At 37.7% G+C, this 23,150-nt stretch overlaps 1 protein-coding gene across 3 annotated transcripts in view; it reads right to left on the minus strand.

The window, feature by feature from the left end:
* Positions 1-23,150, minus strand: part of cul2 (cullin 2) — a 38,518-nt gene extending 15,368 nt beyond the window's left edge. Inside the window, exons 1-15 of one of the 3 annotated variants that reach the window (XM_062957144.1) lie at positions 22,843-23,150; positions 16,959-17,099; positions 13,897-13,999; positions 13,533-13,627; positions 9,993-10,098; positions 9,523-9,605; positions 8,959-9,012; positions 6,424-6,520; positions 6,217-6,327; positions 4,546-4,708; positions 2,871-2,995; positions 2,127-2,234; positions 872-931; positions 223-351; positions 17-103 (exon numbers count right to left, since the gene is read on the minus strand). In XM_062957144.1, the coding sequence (XP_062813214.1) occupies positions 17-103; positions 223-351; positions 872-931; positions 2,127-2,234; positions 2,871-2,995; positions 4,546-4,708; positions 6,217-6,327; positions 6,424-6,520; positions 8,959-9,012; positions 9,523-9,605; positions 9,993-10,098; positions 13,533-13,627; positions 13,897-13,999; positions 16,959-17,077 (1,440 nt within the window). In that variant the 5' untranslated portion in view covers positions 17,078-17,099; positions 22,843-23,150. Of the gene's footprint in view, positions 1-16; positions 104-222; positions 352-871; positions 932-2,126; positions 2,235-2,870; positions 2,996-4,545; positions 4,709-6,216; positions 6,328-6,423; positions 6,521-8,958; positions 9,013-9,522; positions 9,606-9,992; positions 10,099-13,532; positions 13,628-13,896; positions 14,000-16,958; positions 17,100-18,967; positions 18,986-22,842 lie in introns of those variants that run through there. The other 2 variants (XM_008112332.3, XM_062957145.1) reach the window with 2 other exon arrangements.

Raw genomic sequence — 23,150 nt, forward strand, 5'->3', positions numbered from 1 at the left:
TTTAACTTGTAATTACCTTCAGTTTGTTAATCATAGCTTCTTCAGAGTCCATGGACATGGATAAACCATGTATAAGCCGTTTTGCCAGCATTCTGGCGTAGAACTATATTAAAGAAAAGCAAGAGTTCAGTGTCTTTGTATTTCATACATACAATATCTCAGAAGTGGGGGGAAACACATAAATTAACTAACATAAATATTGTTTTACAAAATTGTGGTTACCTTTTGGAAAACATCTTTATCATCAATGTACTTGAAAACTGTAATGAAACTAGTAAGTTTGTCTTCTACTTCATTTTCCGTCATGCCTTTTGCTGATTTTTTCAGCAGGTTGTCACAATACTTGGCCAGCTCAAGTGAAAAAAGAAAGAGTGTTTATTAAGCTAGATCAGGAGTGGGGAAAGTGTATTTCATGAGCCAAATGTGACCCTTATTTATATCCAAAGCGAGCCTAAGTCTCTATTTTTTCCAAACATTCTCAGGCTAAAATCACAAGTAACCCAAACTTCTGCAAAAAACAAACAAACTTGATGACATATTTGAATTATTTTTGACCTCCTAACAAACCAAAGCTATGGGAAATCACCAGTTTTCAACCCCCTGAAAATGAGAATGATGTCAAGTTAATTAGTCAGAACTTAAATGCTACTGGTTTTAATGGGCCTGCTCCAATGTTGGATCTGAGTCACAGAATGTATCCACTTTTATTAACCTATACAAGCCCCTTCCAAGTTGAGTCAAATCAAAACATGTTTGTTAGGTCCATTGCTTTAATACAATACAAAAATTTAAAATGTGTTTGGGACTTAACATTATCAGAAGGGATGCCATGCTTACAATATGAACAAATGAACAAGTATGAGATGCTTACCAGCTCAGGAGCTTTGCAGATAGACTTTGGTTCCCTATAGTTCACTACTGATGTCAAAGCCTATAAAAGAACACAAAGAAAATAATTTTCATGGAGGCTTGCTGACACCATTCACCTCTAGCACAATGAAGAGGTTCACTGAGTATGTTGCCGTAAATACAGCAACTATTTCTATTTTTTTAAAAACAAATCCCATGTTATAATTTTTTTGTGTATAGGTTAAACCATGCACGGGCAAACTTCAGCCCTCCAGGTGTTTTGGACTTCACCTCCGATACTTCCTAAAGTGAATTGGGAGATATTGGGTCATCGTCTTTCCCCAGCAACTTGAGTGTTTTAATTACAAATAAAATCAATGATAATAATTTATGTAATGATCAGCAATTCAAATTCACTATTGCTATTTTAGTACTATTACCCTACTCAACATATTCCTTAAATTCTTCATCAACATGGGATGGATCAGGACTTAATAAAGGGAGACCAAATCAAGTTAAGGAGACCTAAGACACCATCTACATTTACCATTCAATGCAGTTTGAAGCTAGCTTCAAATTATGGCAGCCAGACAACAAAATTCCAAAAAAAGTGTGCAAAATAAAAACCTTAATGCATATCAGTACTCTGTGGTTCATATAATCACCATCTGGTCCTCAAATTGCTTCTAGGATTTCTTAAATATCAGTTTGAAGCTGCATTAAATGGTCAGCGTAGATGGGCAAACATTATGACGAATTCAAGCATCAATTTTAGTTCAATGACTTCATCCTAACTGACTTAAATACCCTAAAGGCACCCAGATCCCATCTGATCTTGGAAGCTAAGATGGGTCAGCCCTGGGTAGGATTTGGATGAGAAATGATCAATGAACACCAGGTTTTGCAAGCTGCGTTTCAGAAGGAACTGGCAAAACTAATTGGGTTGTTTTTGGAATAGGTATGGCCATGTTCCAAAATCTTTCTCTCCTGATGTTTCACCCACATCTGTGGCAGGCATCCCCAGAGGTTGTGAGGTAAGTCTTTCCTCAGAGGTTGTGAGGAAAAACTCACAGCAAACCAGTGATTCCGACCATGAAAGCCATTGACAATACTTTTGAGTATTCTTTGCATAAGGAAATACTGTGAAGGGACTCCATAAGTCAACAGGTGACTTGAAGGCACAAAGAAACACAAATGATAAACCCCAAGCATGACTACTCCTGATCTAAACTTATGTTGCTTATGATTAGTAAATATAACACTTGCACTGGAATTACCTTGTCAAGGGCACTCATGAAACGCTGATCTCCATTCAAAACTGTGTTGATGAGCTGAACAAATTTACCGTGGACTTCCAACACTGATTCCACAAACTGTGTGGGCATCTAAGGGCAGAATGACAGATTTTGAAATGCAGCAAGAAAGTAATAGTACAAACACACATTTTGGTCCACAGTTTTTATCTCAGCAACTCTGTCTGAAAGAAAGCTTGAAGAGGCAAGCAGAAAGTTTGAAAAAGGATAACATCCAGGGAACATTAATTACAGGAAGGTCAGCTTGTACTGATCTCACGGATAACAGTATGGAACATCATCAAAAACTGCACTGCTTATGCGACATCACATTGCTTCTCTTTATACTAATCACATGTTCATATATAAAAGTATCTTTCTTTGCCCTCTCAGGGTGTTAGCCTATAATAATGTAGTCTATAAAGTAATATCCCTTATGATAATAGGAATTGCAGTTCACTAAAATGTGGCCGCCAGTTGGTGAAAGCTGTGTTAAGGGAATATTGGATTGCAACTGATTCAAGTCTATTCTAAATCACTCAACCACTGTTTTATTCAAAGGCATAACAAAGCCAAAACAAAAATGTACAAATCATTTGGTGGATAAATTTAGTGAAATTATCACAACCATATGGAAATGCACAAAGAGGTAAAACAAGTTTCCAATAAAGTCTTTAAGTTTTGAACTACCAAAAATTTATTTCCTTTCATGCTGAAAGAGAAACTCACATTTTCCTGAGAAAGATTGCTGGTTGCTCTAAGGCCCTCATCATGGATATGGTTTTGTAGTTCCTGAATCATATGAGGTAAACCACTTGGCACGGCATGAAGCAATGTGTACATATTTGCCATATCTGCAATAAATAAATAAATAAATAAATAAATAAAATGGAGAAGATATTTTAAATGCATTACAATTGGCCATATCCACAACTTTTGCATCTACAGATTCAACCAAATATCTAAAAACCAGGAATTTTGGCTTTTTAAATCACAATAATTACATCCTGCATACTACTGCATGCAGCTTGTTTGGACCTCCTACTTACTTTACCAAATGAATAAAGAGAATGCCTTGCATTACATTGCAATATAGGTATTGCAGTTTCTTGTGCTCAAAACAGAAACAGAAACCAGCCTCAAATCTGGGTTCACTAACAGTTTATGAATCCTGGTTTTGAAATCCTGAGGCAATATATCACAACCTCACAGCCAGATAGATACGACAGTACAGGGAGTCCCTAAGTTACAAACATCTGACTTCCAAATTACTCATAGTTAAGAATGGGGGTGAGACAAAAGGAAGTGAGACAAATCCCCGGAAATCTCACCCTTCCCCATGCTAAAAGGTAAAGGTTTCCCCTGACGTTAAGTCCAGTCATGTCTGACTCTGGGGGTAGGTGCTCATCTCCATTTCTAAACCGAAAAGCCAGAGTTGTCCGTAGACACCTCCAAGTCATGTGGCTGGCATGACTGCATGGAGTGCTGTTACCTTCCCGCCGGAGCGGTACCTATTGATCTACTCACATTGGCATGTTTTCGAACTGCTAGGTTGGCAGAAGCTGAAGCTAACAGCGGATGCTCATTCCGCTCCCAGGATTTGAACCTGGGACCTTTCAACCTGCAAGTTCAGCAGCTCAGTGCTTTAACACATTTCGCCACCGGGGCTATCCAAAGTTTATATATAAAAAAAATGTACCTGTTCTGACTTACAAACAATTTCAACTTAGAAACAAACCTACAGAACCTATCTTGTTAGTAACTTGGGGACTGACTTTATTCAAAACCTCAGGGTGTTGAGGATTTGCTGGAACCACCATATCTCTGTTGATATACTTTTATGTTTCTATAGATCCATAGCTGTGACATTTCATTTTCAAGTGGGGATTAACGTAGTAATAAATTAAGGTCTACAAAGGTAAGTCACAAGAAGACCCTAAGATAAAGGGAAAGAAGTGTTCTGTGAACATTTTGGTCTCAATCCAACTGCAGTAAAGGTCTACTGTAAGTGATCAACTGAAAGGCACATCTATATCAGATATACATGAAAATATCCTGTTCTGGATATACATAGATCTGTTCTAATAAAATACTATATTTAGTTTATGTTTATCATTATTCTTATTACTATTATTATTATGTTTATACCCCAATTTTTCTCCCCACAAAGGGACTCAAAGTGGCTTACATTGAAAGTATTTCAATACAGAGTACTTTTATTTATTTATTATTTTATTATTTATTACAACATTTATATCCCGCCCTTCTCACCCGAGAGGGGACTCAGGGCGGCTTACAATAAACACACATATAAAAATTATACAATACACTATAAATCAGATTAAAAATTATTTTACTTCCGATTCATGTGGATTCAAGCTTTTATCACAATATAGCAATTTACCATTTCGTTTTTCTTGTCGAATGATGCTATGGCATTCTGCGTGAAGGAACTGTAAGTGTTCTGCTACCATTCGTTGTTGGCATTCATTAATTACTTTGCCATAGGAACTGGGGTGCAAGTATTTTCGACATCTCATTTCTTCATCTTTTAATCTACTTAAAACCTAATATTTTCAAGACACAGAAATGTGATAACATATTGAGAAACTAGGAACTGAAAGAACATTCAAGGTTGAAATAACAAAGTAAAATGAAGACTGAGGCAGCAATTTAGTGTAATGGATATCTTTCTCAAACCATATACGTGTGGACATAATTTTATTCTTTTGGTGTAGTTTAAATAAAGGCAAAGATGATTTAATGTGTGTATTAAATGAACATCTGACTGACAAAGAAGAAGTTGTTATGTGATTTAAGTAACAAAATCTACCCAGGATCACTTAACATAATATTAGTGATGTCTTCAGATATCACAACTATATATTACATCTTTATATATTTATAGTATATATTGGAATTGTAATAAGAAGTGAAGAGGATATGGCCAACAAGATTCCAGATAACCTATTCATGATCATCTGCTACAGGTAAAATATTATACTGCATCCTATAAATAAGGGCAACTATTTTTGAGGGAAGAAACCAGCTCACGCTCATTTCAAGGGTGTGAATTCTGCAACTTCAGTTTAAGATCCTGGTTAATAGACTGTTATATCATAGCATATCATAGGCAGCAAAAAGAAGTGAATGGAATGATGAAGAGGAAGCATTTAGGCCAAATTTTGTTCTGGGCCTGCTAAACAGGAGCATCCAAACTTGCCTAGAAGACCTCTTCAATGACAGTCAAGTCTAAAGCAACTTTTTGTTAAAGTCCATTCACATCATACATCTTTGTTTACTTGCTGTTTTTATTGCCAAAAAAGGGGGGAGGGAAGAATAGCAGTTTATATAAAACAAACAAATGGGATGGGATAAAGCAATAGTAAAGATTAAAGATAATCAATTATAAGCCTTGGTATAACACCAGAAAATCACTTAGAATGCTAATTTATAAGATTATCAGAAGACTCAATTTTATTTACAGAGAACAGGCTCAGCCAAGAGATATAGTATGCACTACACTCAAGATAATTCAAATCCAACAAATTCAAAACCAAGTATTAATGCTTATTTTAATATCTAGGCAGGAATGCAGAAAACTGTGTGGACCCCATTAGCCTGGTGGAGTGTTGGCTTTCTGAAAGTGCCACATAAGCTGCTGCTGAAAAGTCCTGCTTTTTGCAGGGGGTTGGACTGGATGGCCCGTGAGGTCTCTTCCAACTCTACGATTCTATGATGCTATGATTCTATGATTCTTCAGGCATCACAGGAGGCAAGCAGGCACAGATGTAATACAAGAGTAGTTGTGAGTTCTTTGGATATAGCTCCTGAAGTCTTGGCTCACCAATGTATTTTCCTAGAAGGACATTTTAATGGGGATGTAGAAACTAATGCCTGCATCCTATTCCTAAAGATGGTTCCATTCCATTACCACAGACGTTCTTTCTTCCCTTTGTTCTTGGGCTGGGAAATCAAGAGCTAAGAAACATCGTACCATAATACACAGAGGATTCAAAGAGTGTCTGTTCCATTATCCTATTAGGTACAGACGGCATAAATAAAAGCTTCTTACCTTTTCCATATACTGTGAGCAGTTTGATTCTTGCATTAGATTTGAAGCTTCTTGTTTATAATACTCCCCAGTTTCATTCAGAAAAGGACACTCAAATATTTCCTGATAAAACTAAATTGAAAGATTCTGATCAAGTACAAATATGGTAAGACATGGAATAATCAGTCATCACAATCAACCAAGGAAAAACCACTGGGTTCTGTTTACCTTTAGGGGAAATTTTTTCTTATACTGTTCAACATGAACAAAGGAGTTAATAACCCCATGGATTACTTTCTGATTTGGATCTTCTCCACAACGATCACTGAAAGATGGAGAAAAAGGGAATGAAACATTCCATGAAAGATTCAAAATATGTGTTATTTCTGTACAGTCCTGGCTACAACATCAGCAGGACAAATTGTTTAAATCACTACCCCGGGCAATAGATTTTTTTTGGTAATGTGCAAACCCAACTTCTATTTAGAAGGAATCGTTCTTAAAACATGGGCACACAGTATGTGGAAGGGAGGAAGGGGAGATTTGGATCTGCAAGTCATTCCCTATATACTGTGCAGCATAAAGCCTTTTCTGCATATAGCAGTCAATCAAGACTGAAATGAAAAAGAGACTTATATTTGTTACTATGTCTACATAAAATGTATTTAAATTTTATAACAATATATTTATTGATTACAGTTGTCCCTCCACTTTCATGGGTAATACAGATATCCCTCCACTTTTGGTGGGTTTCACACTTCCAGTTTTGAATATTTGAGTAGTCACTCACAGCACACAGGAAGAATGAAAGGAGCTGGGGTGCACTGGGCAAGTGAAGTGGTACATGGGCCCTGCTCTTCCTTATCTTCCTCTTGGAACTATGGCAAGTAGCCCCTCAATCTACACACACACACACTCCCCAGATATTCATATGTTCATTCAGCCTTGAAGGGGGAAAGCTGTGCCTGTGACCCCTGCAAAAGTGGATTGATGTCTCTACTGTTCATGATTATTGCATGGGAAAATGAGTCTTAAAACCCCCACTTCCATTAAAATTAGGTGTAAAATATTCCCTAAGTCACTTTTGTATCCCTTGGCCAGAACCCAGAATGGTGGATGCTCTCTTAATGAGCAGATAGGTGGAACATTGGACATCTACTGCAATACCAAAACCAGTCCATAAATATTAACCTGTCTTATTAGCAAAATGCTCTATTTTATGTTTCTGGGTGTCATCAAAGGACAAAGCATACCCATGGAACCCTATAGTGTTCCTTAAATGTGGGCCCTTCCAGACAGATCCTATATCCCAGGATCTGATCCCAGATTTTCTGCTTTAGACTTGATTATATGAGTTCACACTGCCAGATAATCTGGGATAAACAGAAAACCTGGGATCAGATCCTGGGATATAGGGCCTGTCTGGAAGGGCTCTGACTTGCACCCTGGTCTAAGGTGTGGCTACACTAACGGCATCCCTTACTTTTTCTCTTTCAAATATTTTTAAGAAGAGATAGAAGAGAGGAAAAAGTAGACCAAGAAAACAGAGCACAGTTGGAATTGCAAAAGAGTCTCATGTCAGAGTTTGAGGTTAAACAGTCCTATGATTGTTATCTGAGGCCAAAAATGAGTGCACACTAGCAGGAAAAGGAGCCAAGAACAAGGCAATTTCATTCCATCAGCATGTTCCTCTGTGAAGAACAGGCAGAGGGGAAAGGATAGTTGTGATATTTAATAACAGCCAACTAATACTAATCCTACATTGTTATCGATGCCAAGAGATTAATGTCTGGAACTCACGCTACCACCACAGCAGACATTCTGTAGTCTGAACTAAATAGAAATTAAAATGCATAAAACTAACCCCATAACTGGTATCAAATGAATGATATTTTCTTTCAATTTTTCTCAAATACATAGTGAAAAAACAGAAGGTAGTTTTTTTCGGACAGAAAATGATGTCAAAAAAAATTAAAAATTAAAAGACACTTAGAAAAGTTAAGATAAACTTGTTTTTGATGTCCTGGACTCAGAGAAGCTTAGATATGCTACATCATATCTATTTCTGCTGCATTTTGACAAAAGACTTTGAAAAAAATGATGTCCATGCCCATGTTTCTGAGTGTGTACTAGGAAAAACATATTAGAACACCCAGAAGTTTTTTTCCCTCATATATATATGCGCTCCAAAATGCCCCTGAATGACATTGCTATCATGGGGTTGTCTTGGAAAGATTTGTCTAGTGGATTTTGCCACTGCCTTCCTCTGAGGATGAGAATGTGACGTCTTCAAGATTGTCCAGTGGGCTTTTGTAGCTGAGCAGGGATTCTGGTCTCCAGAATTATAGTGCAATGCTCATACCACTACACCACACAGGCTTATTTAGTTCAGGAAGTGTCGAAACTATTTCTAAGATGGATATTTTGGATTAACTGCATCTGCCTTTAATCAGCAGCTGAAACTTTATAAGAAACAGTGCTGCTTTGAGATGGATTTTGTAAATAAGAGTGGATACAAACATCAAGGGCATGTTGGAGTCTCACACTTAATTGTGTGTTACGTCCTGGCTGCTCTTTACAACTCTGAGAATCCTATGCCACCTGCTGGAAGATTCAGGGGAGGAAAAAACAAGATTACTAAGAAAAAAAATTCATTGTGTTGGCAAGACTGTCAGGTTGTCTAGGTTTCCCTGCCTTTCTATGCCTTTGCTAAGGTGCTATAGAAAATGCAAGGTTTTACATTGCTTGCAATCAGAGCCTTACCCTGAAACAAAGCTGACTGACAGAAGTGGCTGAAGCTTGTATTGCTGATGAGCTCTGTAATACATTCAGAATTTCAGAAAGAGTTCTGGATCTAAGGTCAGTCCTTTTTCACATTTATACAATACTCTACAATACCTAATTTTAAAATATAAAGATTTAAAAATCAGATCTATCTATTAACAGAACAATACCATTGTTTTAGACAAGAGTGTAGGGTTCCTTACATAGCACCCTACAGAGCATGTTTTACTTTAATTCCATCCATGTGTTACCAACACAGACATATTGGCCAAGGATGGTGTCTTCGAATTCAAATGCTACTGACAGAAGGGAGATTTCAAAACCTCACAACAGAAGGTTCCACAGCAAAAGCATAAATAAGCACTGACTTCTATCTGCTGTGTCACACTTTCTGCTTTTCTTTATGAACTCACAAGTCAGAACAGCCTTACACACAATGGCATCTTAAATCAGGCATGCATAACTCTTACATTAGTTGTGGCTATACACAGACACACACAACCCCCTCCCCAATCTCAATAATGTCTCAAAGAATGTACTCACTTTTTGATTTCACGGAGGAGCATTCGAATGAGGATGGCCTGTAAGGGCTCAATCATTAATCTCCTCCACATATCAAGTGCTAGCTGTCATGACAAAGTGGAACAGAAACAAGTCAGATACAAATTATTAACTTATTTAGTTTTTAAAAAGTTGCTCAACTGTATTGATGGCAAGTAGGATTGCCATATCTTTAAAATACATAACATCACAAATTAAATAAGGAACACGTAGTAAATACTGTTAATCTACTACCACATTAATGCTAATTATACAAAACAGCCTGAACGTATCCATAAAAGTCCCCTAAAATGGCAGTAGGAAACATATAGAAAAAAACCTATTATTATACTAACACAATAGGATGGGTTAACGCTGCTCTTAAAAGATAGATATACCATAGTTTTAATAGCAGGCTACTTTTACATGAACTTCATCTTTATCTCTTGAAAGTCCTTCTGCTAAGTACATACCTCTCCAATCTCCATCAGTGGTTCACTCATATCAACACCACCATAACCATACTGGAGATCAGCTTCAGTCAATTTGTTCTTTTTAATAAACTGGGTATTGAGGTATCTACAAAAACATAAATTATTTCTATTCAGATGCTTTCCAGAACTTGTCTACATCAGTAAAGCTACAATTCACATTTGGATTAAGACAGTGGTTCTCAACCTGGAGTCCCCAGATGTTTTTGGCCCACAGCTCCCAGAAATCCTAGCCAATTTACCAGCTGTTAGGATTTCTGGGAGTTGTAGGCCTGGGGACCCCAGGTTGAGAACCACTGGATTAAGAGAAAGTAAATCATGTCAGCAGACATAAAACACAGCCACAATGCTGAACACTGGTTACATTACATGAAGTATAGGTTTATGAACTCCCTCTCCAATTTGATCTGCTAGTACAACTGTGAGACCAGAAGTTTTTGCTTCAAGTTTTAACCAACCTCAGCTATTGTATATGAAGCCTAACTGAGATTAGTGCTGACTACGATTTTTAATTGGGGTGAGGAACCACCAACCCACAGGACTAATTTTCTGTGACATCTTTGCCCCTTCCAACAGTGAACAAGAGCTGGGTTGGCGATGATGCTTAATGGTCCTCACTGCTGTCTTCTTTTTGCTTCTCTTCTGTTGTGTCAAGGGATACCGTTCAAGAGAAGGCAGGGCCATGGAAATGTGGATGAGTGCCTAGGAACTATCAAAATGCATGATTGGAACAGTTCATATGTGGCAATCAAGAGGCAGTTCATATGTGGCCATCCTCTTTCATGCAAATGGGTGCTGAGCACTAGAATCACCCAGGCTCATTTTCAGGAGAAGAGAAGAAGTTGCCTGAGTAGGTCAACCTGATAACGGAAGTCAAAGTGGCCAAGATATGTGTCAATTATGTGCAGTCCCTGGGATGAGGTAACCTGGAGTGGTGGGGTGAGATGATGATGATGATGATAATACTTTATTTCTATCCTGCCCTCTCTCCCCAGGGGGACTCAGGGTGGTTTCTTGAGAAATAGAGATGGATTCTGGCATTAAAACCAAGCAACAAATCACAAGGGTCAACAATATTCCCAGGCCAGCTGAAGGTAGAAGGAAAAGGTTATAAACATTTTCATTTTTTTATTTCTGTAGATTTAATTAAAATGTTGTTTTTAGAAATCTCTAGGTCCTCCAGTGTGATTCTAGAAGAAATTAACACACAGGGAGGTATTCTCTCAGATTAAAAAAGTATTATTTTAGGACTAAATCCAGGAGTGCTGCAAACAAGGAAAGGACTGACCAAGGTCTAGACATCATGCAAGCTGAAGCTTACATTTATAAATGCAAATGATAAATTTCTTTGCCATTACTGGATATAATAAGACATTATTGGTCGTAAGGGGCATCTTCAAATGCATCCTTTGGGAAACACATTGAAAAATGCTCGTTCAGTAGGAAGGCTACACAGAGCCTGCATTATCCTTCATTGCAAAACTCACAATTACATTATTTTAAAAAATGAAAAAACCCTTCTCTCATTTGCCTCATTGGCTTTGGAATATTAAAGCAAGCAGAATGAAGTACAAATGTTTTGGGTTAGGCAGTAGGTTATTTTGTATTTTGTTTCTTTCATTATTTTGTAACTCTTTTCACACAATAATGTTGCAATTTGGAGCTTTACCACAGAGTGGAAATAATGTTTTTCTCTTTTGTCTCTTACACACATTTTTGTATCTCACAAACATTTATTCTACAAACTACTTTGTAAAGTTACTTGTTGCATTTCAAATTGTTTCATAAAATTTTAAACTGCATTATAATTATATGATGATATTTTTACCTTTTCATTTACAATTTGCTCATGCATTTAAGACCTGTTCTAAAAAGCTTGGGTCTAAAAAGCACAAAATACTACAGTAGACTCTCAGTTAACCAGAAATAAAAGCAACCAAAACCCTGACGCAATGAGCAATATAAATATATTAAAAATAATACTTTAAATAAAAATGAAATGTATACATAATGCAATAAAACTGTGTTACATTAAGTTTGTCTTTATTTGTCTTTAACTGATTTATACCAATATTATGAGGAGTCAGTTCAGAGTTTCTGGTACGGGATAGAGTATTAGTCAAGCCTATTTTTTGATAGTAACTCTTAAGCAACGAGAAACTACATTTATCCAGCATCCATCAATCTCCGTGCGTGTCAGTTAACTGAGAGTCTATAGCATGTTTTTTCATAATTGCCTGCTGAGGTTCTGATACATGTAAAAGAGACCCTTCTTCTAATCTAGTTTTGGTCCTGCTCCAATTGACCCCCCCCCCCTGCCATAAGTCAACTAATCTACATAGAAAACAAAATCCTCTCACCAAAAGTAGGGAAACAATTTCTTTTAGATTAATTCTTCAGGGCGCATGGTTAATATTTATTCAAATGCAGTTGTTACATTAAATAAATGATGCAGAACACTAAGGCCAATTTAACAGGTGTTCTACATATTAGAAACCCAAGACGTTTATATTGGATCAAATTTTCACTTATATAGGCTGAACATCCTTCATCTGAAAAGCTTGGGATCAGAAGATTTTTAAAAAAAAATCCAGATTCTGGAACATCTGCATATACATAATGAAATTATATTGGAGATGGAGCCCAAGTTTAAACAAAAGTTTGTTTATGTTTCATATACTGTATGACCCCTGTATCCATGGACGGTATGTCCCAGAACTTATTATGGAAACAGGAAACTGAATAAAAACAAACAATATTAAAATGAATGACTTTAGCTGGATGTCACCACAGAGGACCTAGAAAATTCCTAGAGAAGGCACATTTTGTCAGATGTGAGTAGTTCAAACTGTGGATACTGGTCTCACAGATATATACAGTACAACTGATACACATAGCTTGAAGATAAACCTTATACACATTAATTCAGATTATGAAACAAAGATACTGTACATTTGCTCTGTGTACGAAGTTTGTGTATATTAAACCATCAAGAAAGCAGCATCCCCTGTGAACAATTGTAGGGTATTTTGAATTTCCAAATAAGAGATATTTAACCTGTGCATGCAACAAGAAAGCATCACAGAGGATCACACAATTCACAAAGTTTCTATATGTGTCTAGAAAAAGAAAGAAAGTATATATGCAATTAGGGAAAATCCAGACTTAGTCATACTTTCGCAGAGTCACTGCAAACATTGGGGCAAATGATTCATAAGTAAATCTGGGTATTACCCAAAACATACAGTATTGTTCCTTAGCTTTAAAAACTCTTAGGATGACTCATTAAAACATAAGACCTGTTTGTAATAATGGATGTACTCTGAGTATGATTAAATCTGGATTGAACCATTATAAGTAAAGTCATGAGTTAAAAATTGCTGACAGCTGTAAACTTGTCACATATGGCAAGTCATAGTTTCAGCCTCAAAATTAAATTTTAACAAGTTTCAGTCTTCTAATAGGTTTAGACTGTTTTCTCTTTTTCGCATTAATTACACTTTGAATATCTCCATAATTTACCTGTATAAACAGTCCATATAGTCTGCCCCTCGACTGTATTCCTCCCAGTATCTATGATACATTACCAGTATTTGTTCTTCAGAGTCCAAAACTCTCTGTGAGGGGAAAAACACACAAATTCCATTATTGCTTAATAATTACATGGTAATTCACAATGTTTAATCAAATGTGGTGAATTATACATAACAAAAACTTATTTTGTAACAAATTCTACTTTGTAAAATGATTCCAATATGTTTTGGAGACACCATAGGGATTTCCTTGGTATTTCCATTTAATAAAAATATATTATTTCATTAAACCCTTAAAGAAGAATATGATATACAGAAATATAAAATGTGTGTTTTGTACACTTGGTAGTTACCTTGTGCAAAAGGCGTACATGATTTTCCAAAAAATTCTTAGTTTCCATATAAAGTCTCTCCCCCAGAGGTTCAGGATAAGCCACACATAAAGCATAAATGTCACTGGGTTTGAAGTCAAGGCTGAAACATATTTTGTCAAAATCAAGTAAAATTCTACCAGGATTTCTTTTTTAAAATTGTGAGTTTCAAAGAGCTCTGTGCATTCATCAACAATGCTTCTGATGGTCTTCTCTTCTGGATACAGATTGCTCTGGGAATAAGTATTTGGCAATCACACTGGTCGTGCCTCCACATTTGTGAGTTTCGTGGATTTAATTTGGTTTGCTACATTTAATGACATCTACATTGCTGCCCTACATGGAACCAATAACATATTTTTTTCTTTAGACGTCTGTAGGTCTTGCAGCACAATTATGTAGGCAACTTTGTGTTAGATGGCTTACAAATGCCTAGAGAAGTGTTCTCTCAGGTAAAAAATAAAGTTTTTGATTTTTTATTTATATCTGAAGTTTTTCCCATTTTGTGGGAAAAACTGTGCCTCTAACTTCTACAAATGTGGCAGAACTACTGTAATCAAATCATTCTAAAAATTAAATGTGAACTTTAAAAAAATCATTAATGAAGATATTTAAATAATACTTTGAACAAGGCCTCTGAAAGTGGAAGAACTCACATGATTACTTTTTACCATGTAGAAGTAGTAAGACCCACATTTCTATTGCCCTGTGATGATGAGCTTTCAAAACATCACTATCATTTGCTTTGTGGTCTCAGCATTTGCAGGACATAGAATTTAACAGGGTGCTGTTAAAAGGAAGGGGGCACAAAATAGAGGAGGACACGTTACCTAAATTTGGTGGGAGGATTGAGTGTTGCCCTACCCACTACCATTTGAAAAGGTCCCCATCGGAGAAGGCTAGGAAGACAGCCTGAACCTATTTAACAGCATCTCAACATATACTTTCAGGCTGGAATGTTGCCTTGTGAAATGCCATGCACCTATATTTGAGGGACAGTCTTCTGGCAACCACCAGACTTCACTGATACAGGATAGGGTCAGTATTTGTGACTGCTGCACTTAGAATAGCTGACTTCCCTGGAAATACAAAATGATCCAGGTTGTGTTTTTCATTACAACATAACACCAGTTCAAATTTCAATTTCCTTTAGGCCTTTGTTCCTCATCCTGTGGGTTTAGAGCCTGGCTGTATATTCCTGTTGCAGGGAAAGGTAAAACAAGCATTCAGCAAAGCAACATGTTCCAGAGATTGTTCTTGCTTCCATGTTTACGTTATGAGGGGCAACTTGAAGCTTATGAAACTCATGCAATGCTTCAGCCATTTTTGCTCCTTGCTGTCTCACATACCATCATGACTAGAAACATGCTTCCAAAATGTTGTGCTTGAGGGAGACTCTCGGCCTCTCTGACAATTCCTTGTTCTACAGAGAGCAACTGCAATTATAGAAACCTCAGCAGCAGTCAATGCATTTCAGCAGACTGTGGCCCCTTGCAGGCTGTGTGTGTGCAAAGAAAGCACTACCAACTCCTGTGCTGGAAAGTTGTCTATCCTTTGTTTACATTAAGCCTACATTGGTTCTGAATTTTATGAATTACTGGAGTCCATATTCCATAGTGTAGTGTTATGTTAGTCATGTGGAAGAGAATTCGATGCAATCTTGTGAAAAGTGAACCAATAATCCCATAAAAAGGTGGACATTTTCACAACAGATGCTAAAAATTAAGAATAGAGAGAGAACAAAAGAAAGATTGCTTACTAGGTTAAAAAGGCCTTCTGCAAAAAAAGAAGCTTTGAAATGTTTAATATTACCATCACTACAAAATATTAACAAAACTAACTTCCTGACAGTGTCATAAACCATTCAATTATTTCTAGTAACAGGCTTAAGATGCATCGCACGCCTGCTCTTTGGGGACACACATCAAAGCAGTGCCAGAAATATTTCATTTCTGCAGGGGTTTAGTGAGAGAAGATCTGAAGGTCAAAAGGTAACAGAAATTGAGCCAATGCTTTAAATAAAATTATCATGTGACTTTCCATTCCTTCTTTCAAGACAACTTGAATCTGTCCTGGGGCATAGTGTTCTGATATATTTACCCTCCTCTTAGTCTCGAGATGGATGTGTATTAATTAAAAACTGAATTAAATTGTCCATGAAGATTGAAACAATCATGTTCCATTTGAAAAAAGCAGAAATTGTCAAGAGAAGAATATTTCTAAATCATGTGTATATAAAGAGTATTTTTTCCTGAATTGGTTCCAGGCTTCAAAACTACATTACAGGTTAGGAAGGTTGATTTTCATATCAAGGAAATGTTGCTTTTCCCACCAACATTCTGACAAACACATAATGAAATAAAAAATCACAATGTATACATATGAACATGTGATACAGGTTACAATTAGCTCTTCATTATAAATATGCAACAAACAGGCATTTAGCAAAACTGTCGGTGGGATAAAGGTGACAGAACTTCTGAAACAAGGACATAGAAGAAAAATCAATAGCCCTCCGTTTAAATCAAAGCACTCCCCAACCTCTCTGTTGTCATGGTCTGAACATTGGGAAAAACTGGACTTCAGTATAATCCAGTTTGAGGTCCATCAGTAGAACTGCAACACAGCTGAATAGTAGTTCAGATGAAGCCGGATGTGCCACTTACACTGTTAGCATGTGTGCCTGAGACTTCAGTTTGCCCAGGACAAATAAGATAAGTCTTACCCACAGACCAAAAACCACAGAGCTATATACCGAATTTAGTGTCTTTTAAGATAAACTTTACAATTAACCCACATCCTATATTGTTTAAAAAAGCAATCAATACAAATCCAATTGTATATGGTGTTTTTGACCAATAACTGTTTTATTAAGAAGAAAGAACAGGCCTGACTTTCATTGAGCTAGTTAAAATCGATCATTAAAAACATCTTATTTTAGCTGGCTTTACACAGAGGCAAATATAAATATGTTTATTGGCTAATGTCAAATCAATACCTAGAGACTGTATACTCATTCATTCTACCTTCTAATAAAAGGATACGAGAAGCGGTCATTCCATGTTGCTCTTTCTACATAATCCAACATCACAACAGCTTTAATTGTTGTAAGAAGCTTGCTCCATGTTTCATCAAAATCAACTACTCGTGGTTTCAAGGACATTGTGGGGTGTTAGTATTAAAATCTGTAAAGAGAAAAATCCAGGCTTTTAATTCCACATCAAACTAATACTAGTTGTAAAAACAGCCCAAACATTCAACTCTTTTCCTTTAAATACTAATTTATAATTTGATAGAGTACATCTTTCAAACAGCACTGTTGCTGGTGCTCTTTGGTAATCTTTGATATTGAAAGTCTGTTTTACAGTACTTCCCTCATATAACAGTAATACTTTACATTAGGCAATTTACTGATTATTCATAGTTGTTTGTACATTAACTTCAAAAAAATTAAATTTAAGGGAATGCAGTGAGCATCTCAGTTAAAAAAAATGAGTCCTTTAGAGGCAACACTGTCTCACCCTTCCTGGTAGCTAAGAGCTTGGTGATAGCTGATAAATACACACTTGTTGCTCCTCTTTGAAAACTAATTATTTGATATTAGAAGGTTGGTTTTAAATCCTGGTGAACTGGGAACTTTGGTTATGTATGTACTATTCCATTGAAACAGTCATAATCAACTTTTTAAAAAAGAGTTTGCTGCGGTTTTGTTAGGTCTACCTGGATTTTAAAATGTATGGCAGATGAATGGTTACTTATGTCAGTCTCAAAAACAACAGGGTGGATTTACATTTAGTCACACCTGAAATGCACCTAATGGAATCAGTAGTATTTAATTCTAACTTAGGCCCTATTTATTACAATCTCCTGAGGGTGTAACTAACTATACCTGCAATCAACTCAGCATTCTTTGCAACTTTTTGGAGCAACACAGTATAAGTAGCTATTTCCAGAATGCGGAGAAGGAAAGAAAGAAATTAACAGAAGACACTCAGACATATACAATCAGGAAAATAATATTAATGGTTACAGCAACGGCCAGATAAATAAGTAACCAATAAGAATAACATGATAATGTTTGTAACCTTATCCTGCTACTTGTTTCCACTTCCCAGCATCAAAGAGTTGTGTGTAAATAAGTGCAATAGTGGTATAGAATATAAAAATGGTGTTTAGAGAATAAAATGTTTATAAAGACTGAAGAGTGTCACTAATTAATTATATTCAACTGTGTATGCAACCACTTTAATAAACCTGATGAAGTAGCTATCTAAAACGATTTAACAGCAGAGCAGACTAGCTTTTTAGAGAACTGCCAGATTTAGCTTTTTTGGTTAGATTCCACTACATAATTTTTTAATTCAAATAATTGCTTGAACACCATATCTAAAAAATAGGCTTATGAAGAAAGCTAACAAAAGGATAACAAAAAAAATTGAGATATATATAATTGAAAAGAGAAAAGCACAATTTGGGTTACAGTTACAGCTTCTTCCCTAAGCGGTGAGAGATATTTTAGATGAGGAACTAGGCTAAAATGATAAATAGAAGGAAACAATAATATACAAAAGCCGCAGCAGAAAGCAACACTTACTCAACAAGAGACTTTGGAAAACATTCAAAACAAAAGTGATACAGTATTTTCAGCTTACGTCTAGCAATAATTTCAGTTCACAGAGATATTTCAAAATCTAAAAGGTGTGCTACCAAGAATTAAATGTACTGTGACAAACATAATTTTGTTTTTGTTATTACAGCTACCAGTTGGTGTATGGGAATAAAGTTATTGTACATCCTAACGTATGATATGTAGCAGTCAGAATTTTTTTTGTATGTATATCATTCCAAGAGCCTTTCTAGAAGAGGTTTCCTAGAACAGCATTACTCAAAGTGGTGGCCCAGGTACTAGTGCCATTTTGAATCCCTGAATGCTGGTCTTTTGTGAGTTTTTCAGAAAGAAAGAAAGAAAGAAAGAAAGAAAGAAAGAAAGAAAGAAAGAAAGAAAGAAAAAAAAAGGGAGGAAAGAAGGAAGGATTGTAGTTAATGGACACACATATGATACCAGTCCCTGAGGAAAAAAAACTGCAGGTCCTCCATGCCAGAATTCTTGAGGAGCACTGACCTAGAATACATACAGGTGATATAATAACTCTGTTTGCTACAGCTGTTCATGGCTTTAATTCAGGTCTCTATAGATAATTTCTGTAGATTTTCTTCTTTGAAGCAAAAAGAGTTCTGAATTAAACAAATGTTATGAATGTTTTAAGATTCTAAACTATAGATAAAAACTTTAAATAAATTGCAGCTAGTTGTTTTGAAGAGCAAAACAACTGTATAGTTTTGCTGAGATAATGTAATGAATCATTACTACTAGAAGGGCTCCAAAAGTCATGGTGTATAACCAACCGCCCATTTCTGGCAGGTAGCTTGTCCAGTCTCTTTTTAAAGATGCTCAGAGAAATAGATCCCATCATCTCTCTAGGTAATTGGTTCCAGTGCTGGACAGCTCTTAATGCCAAGAACTTCCTTGTAATGTTCAATCAAAATCTATCCTCCTACCTTAAAACCATTTAACCTGGTCCTACGTTCAAGGGCAGTGGAGAACAAACCTGCATGCATTTACTATGGGGTCACAAGTAAGTTGGACTTTCTACTCCCAGGATTCCTATAAACACCACTTTTGATCCCATTTTATGGCCTGAAATGAGAGCAAACCAAAAACAGTGGATTGAACAGCATTATCCCTTGCCTTTCTCCAGTCATTTAGTGATGTATACTACAGATTTCTTGTGATTTCTGAAGAGAGAACAAGGAGCCTGCTTGAATGCAACACATCAAAGTTATTTTCATAAATGCATGGACTCATAAGGCTGAATCCAAATTAAGCTAGATGAGCTTTGAAGTTTCATTGATTTCAACAGAGCCTAACTTTGTCTGAACCCAATCTGCAGTGATGTCAAGAGGAAAGTGCACAAAACTTATTATCTTTAAGCATTTGGGCAGGAAACAAGCATGACTATACACAGAGGAAAAAAAGAGCAACAAAAACATGAGTGACCCCGACAAGGTTTGTATGTAGAGGGATCTTGTAGCACCTTGATACTAACTGACAGAAAGACGTTGGGAGCGTAAGTATTCAAAGGGATCTTGTAGTGCTTTTAAGACTGAGGAAAATAAGGTTGAGGAAAAGAGGTTTTATAGCACCTTTAGGACAGAGGACCATCTACACTGACTATTTATGTAGAAAATAAATTCCCACCAAAGTGTGTGAAAGAAATCCCTTAATGTGCATCAGTGCTCTGATTTATGTAATCATCATCCTGGCCTCAAATTGATTCTAGGATTGCCTATGTAATAATCTGCACATGAAAATGTTGGCCATCTAAACAAGACATTTCTCTCTCTCTCTCTCTCTCTCTCTCTCTCTCTCTCTCTCTCGAGCAGGCAAGGGCAAACTTTGACCCTTTGGATGTTTTGCACTTCAACTCCCACAATTCCGAACAGCCTGGCTGTTAGGAATTGTGTGAGTTGAAGTTCAAAACACCTGGAGGGTCTACCGGCTGTTAGGAATTGTGGGAATTAAAAGTCCAAAATACCCGGAGGGGCGAATTTTGCCCATGCCTGCTCTAGAGAGAGAGGGGGGGGGGAAGAGATGTCTCTTGTTGTTTAGATGGCCAACATTTTCATTTAGGCTGTTGGTATTCTTACAGCTCTACTGTAAAATACTACTACTAAGAAGAAGAAGAAGTCAACGACTAACATAAATTAAGATCTGGATGTCTCCTTTTTTGGGGGTCTGCTCATAGGGAGCTACTATGCTAGAGAGATCTAGTGTCTAACTGATTTTATGGTTAACATTTCCAGTTGGGTTGTTGGTAACCCTACAGCTCTATTGTAAAATACTACAACAACTAATATTCTTATGAAGAAGAAGAAAAAGAAGAGGAAGACCATTAATATATATTAAGATCTGGATGCCTCATTTGGGGGGGGGGGGGGAGGGGAGGGGGGAGGGGAGGGCTGACCCGTGGTGGCATACTCACAGGGAGCTACTATTCTAGAGATATATTGCCTATTTACACGACCACATCTCCCCTTATGAACCAGTCCAGGCCTTACAGTTGACTGAGGAGGTCCTCCTCTCGAGTCCTCCCCCATCGCAAATGAAGTTGGTGGGGATGAGGGAGAGGATCTTCTCAATAGTGGCTCCCTGGGTCTGAAATGCCCTCCCCATGGAGATTAGACAAGCGGCCACTCTTATGGAATTTAGGAGGGACTTGAAGACATGGCTGCTTCAACAGGCTTTTGAAAACAATTAGCCAACACTGTAATGTGGATAAGACCCGTTTACATGGATACACTCGACTCGAGTAGTTGGCCCCTTTTAATTCATAGGAATGACAGTGTTTTAACTAATGTTTATAATTATTATTAATGCTTAATTGTGTTTTGCCTTACATTGTTTGTTGTTATATTGCTTGATGTGTTATTATAAGTCTATTCTATTTTATGGAATAGTTATAAGTTACTGTATTAACTTATGTTGTGAGCTGCCCCGAGTCCCTTGGGAAGGTGAGGTGGGGTGCAAATAAAGTTTATGATTATTATTATTATTATTATTATTATTATTTCCGTGTCAGGAGCGACTTGAGAAACTGCAAGTCGCTTCTGGTGTGAAAGAATTGGCCTTCTGCAAGGACGTTGCCCAGGGGATGCCCAGATGGGTTTTTTTTTATGTTTTTATCATCCTTGTGGGAGGCTTCTCTCATGTCCCCGCATGGAGCTGATAGAGGGAGAGCTCATCCGCGCTCTCCCCGGGTGGGATTCGAACCTGGCAGCTTGCAGATCAGCAACCCAACCTTCAAGTCACAAGGCTTTAATCCACTACACCACTGGGGGCTCCATTATTAACAAACCTCGCAGGTGTGGCTGGTGGGGATAAGAGACAGGGCCTTCTCAGTGGTGGCTCCTCGGCTGTGGAACTCCCTCCCCAGCGACATCCGGCAGGCTCTATCTCTTCTGGGATTCAGAAAGAAACTGAAGACCTGGCTATGCGTGCAAGCGTTTAAAGAAAAAGTCTTTACTGGCTTCGACTTGGTCTGGAATAAGGTTTTTGTACAAGGTCTGGTGGACGAATGGCATAAGCACTTTGCACTATTCTAAATTTTGTATATTGTATAATTGTTTTAACTGTTTTAATGTTTATTTTTTATTGTACTATGGTGTATCGGCATAAATTGGCAGTCTGTAAGCCGCCCTGAGTCCCCTCAGGTGAGAAGGGCGAGGGTAGAAATGATAGAAATAAATAAATAAATATTTATAGTGTTGAATTGATTTTATGGTCAACATTTCCAGTTAGGTGGTTGTTGTTAATGATGATGATAATAATATAACAAATAACAGATACATTAAGCTCTGAAAGTCCCTCATTGTGAGATCCTCACTCCAACCTACTTCTGAGAAGGGAGCTCTGGTGCCTAGCTGTTTGTCTGATTAGTATGGGCTGTGAACCTCAACAGAAAATAAGACCCGAGGAGTAGCTTTGCCAGAACCCAATGTAAAGAGAAATATACAGAAATATATGTGAGCAGATTGGCATAAGCCTATAGGCCAGGCCTGGGCAAACTTGGGCCCCTTCAGGTGTTTTGGACTTCAACTCTCCCCATTCCTAACAGCCTCAGGCCTCTTCCTTTTCCCCCTCAGCCGCTTAAGCGGCTGAGGGGGAAAAGGAAGAGGCCTGAGGCTGTTAGGAATGGGGAGAGTTGAAGTCCAAAACACCTGGAGGGCCCAAGTTTGCCCAGGCCTGCCTCTAGAGCAGCATGAATGCACGGGGCGCCCTGGAAGAGGAGGCGGAAGCAATGGGCGTGAGGGGGGGCAGAAGGCGGGGTCCCTCCCCTCCCTCCCTCCTCCTCCCCCCGCGGGGGTTACCTGGCAACAGGAGAGGCCCGGGCCCGCGTCTTCTCCCCGCCCCTCCCCACTCCGCCGTCTCTCTCTAGCTCTCTCTCTCGCCGCCCCGAAGCCTCCTCACTGGGCTGCCATTACCCAGCCGCCACGGCTGCCCGTTGACCCCGCCCACTAGCTTCCCAGCAGCCCGGCGCAACCGCGAAGCAGGGGAGGCGGGACGGGTGGCAGTCGACAAGGAGCCGGCCTTCTCCTTCTCTCGCCTTTCCTCTCAACAGTTCATAGTGTTTCCTCTATTCTGGAATCGCCAAAGCCTCCATCTAGGTCAAATATAT

This window comes from Anolis carolinensis, chromosome 6 (assembly GCF_035594765.1).
Source record: "Anolis carolinensis isolate JA03-04 chromosome 6, rAnoCar3.1.pri, whole genome shotgun sequence".
Lineage (NCBI taxonomy): Eukaryota > Metazoa > Chordata > Lepidosauria > Squamata > Dactyloidae > Anolis > Anolis carolinensis.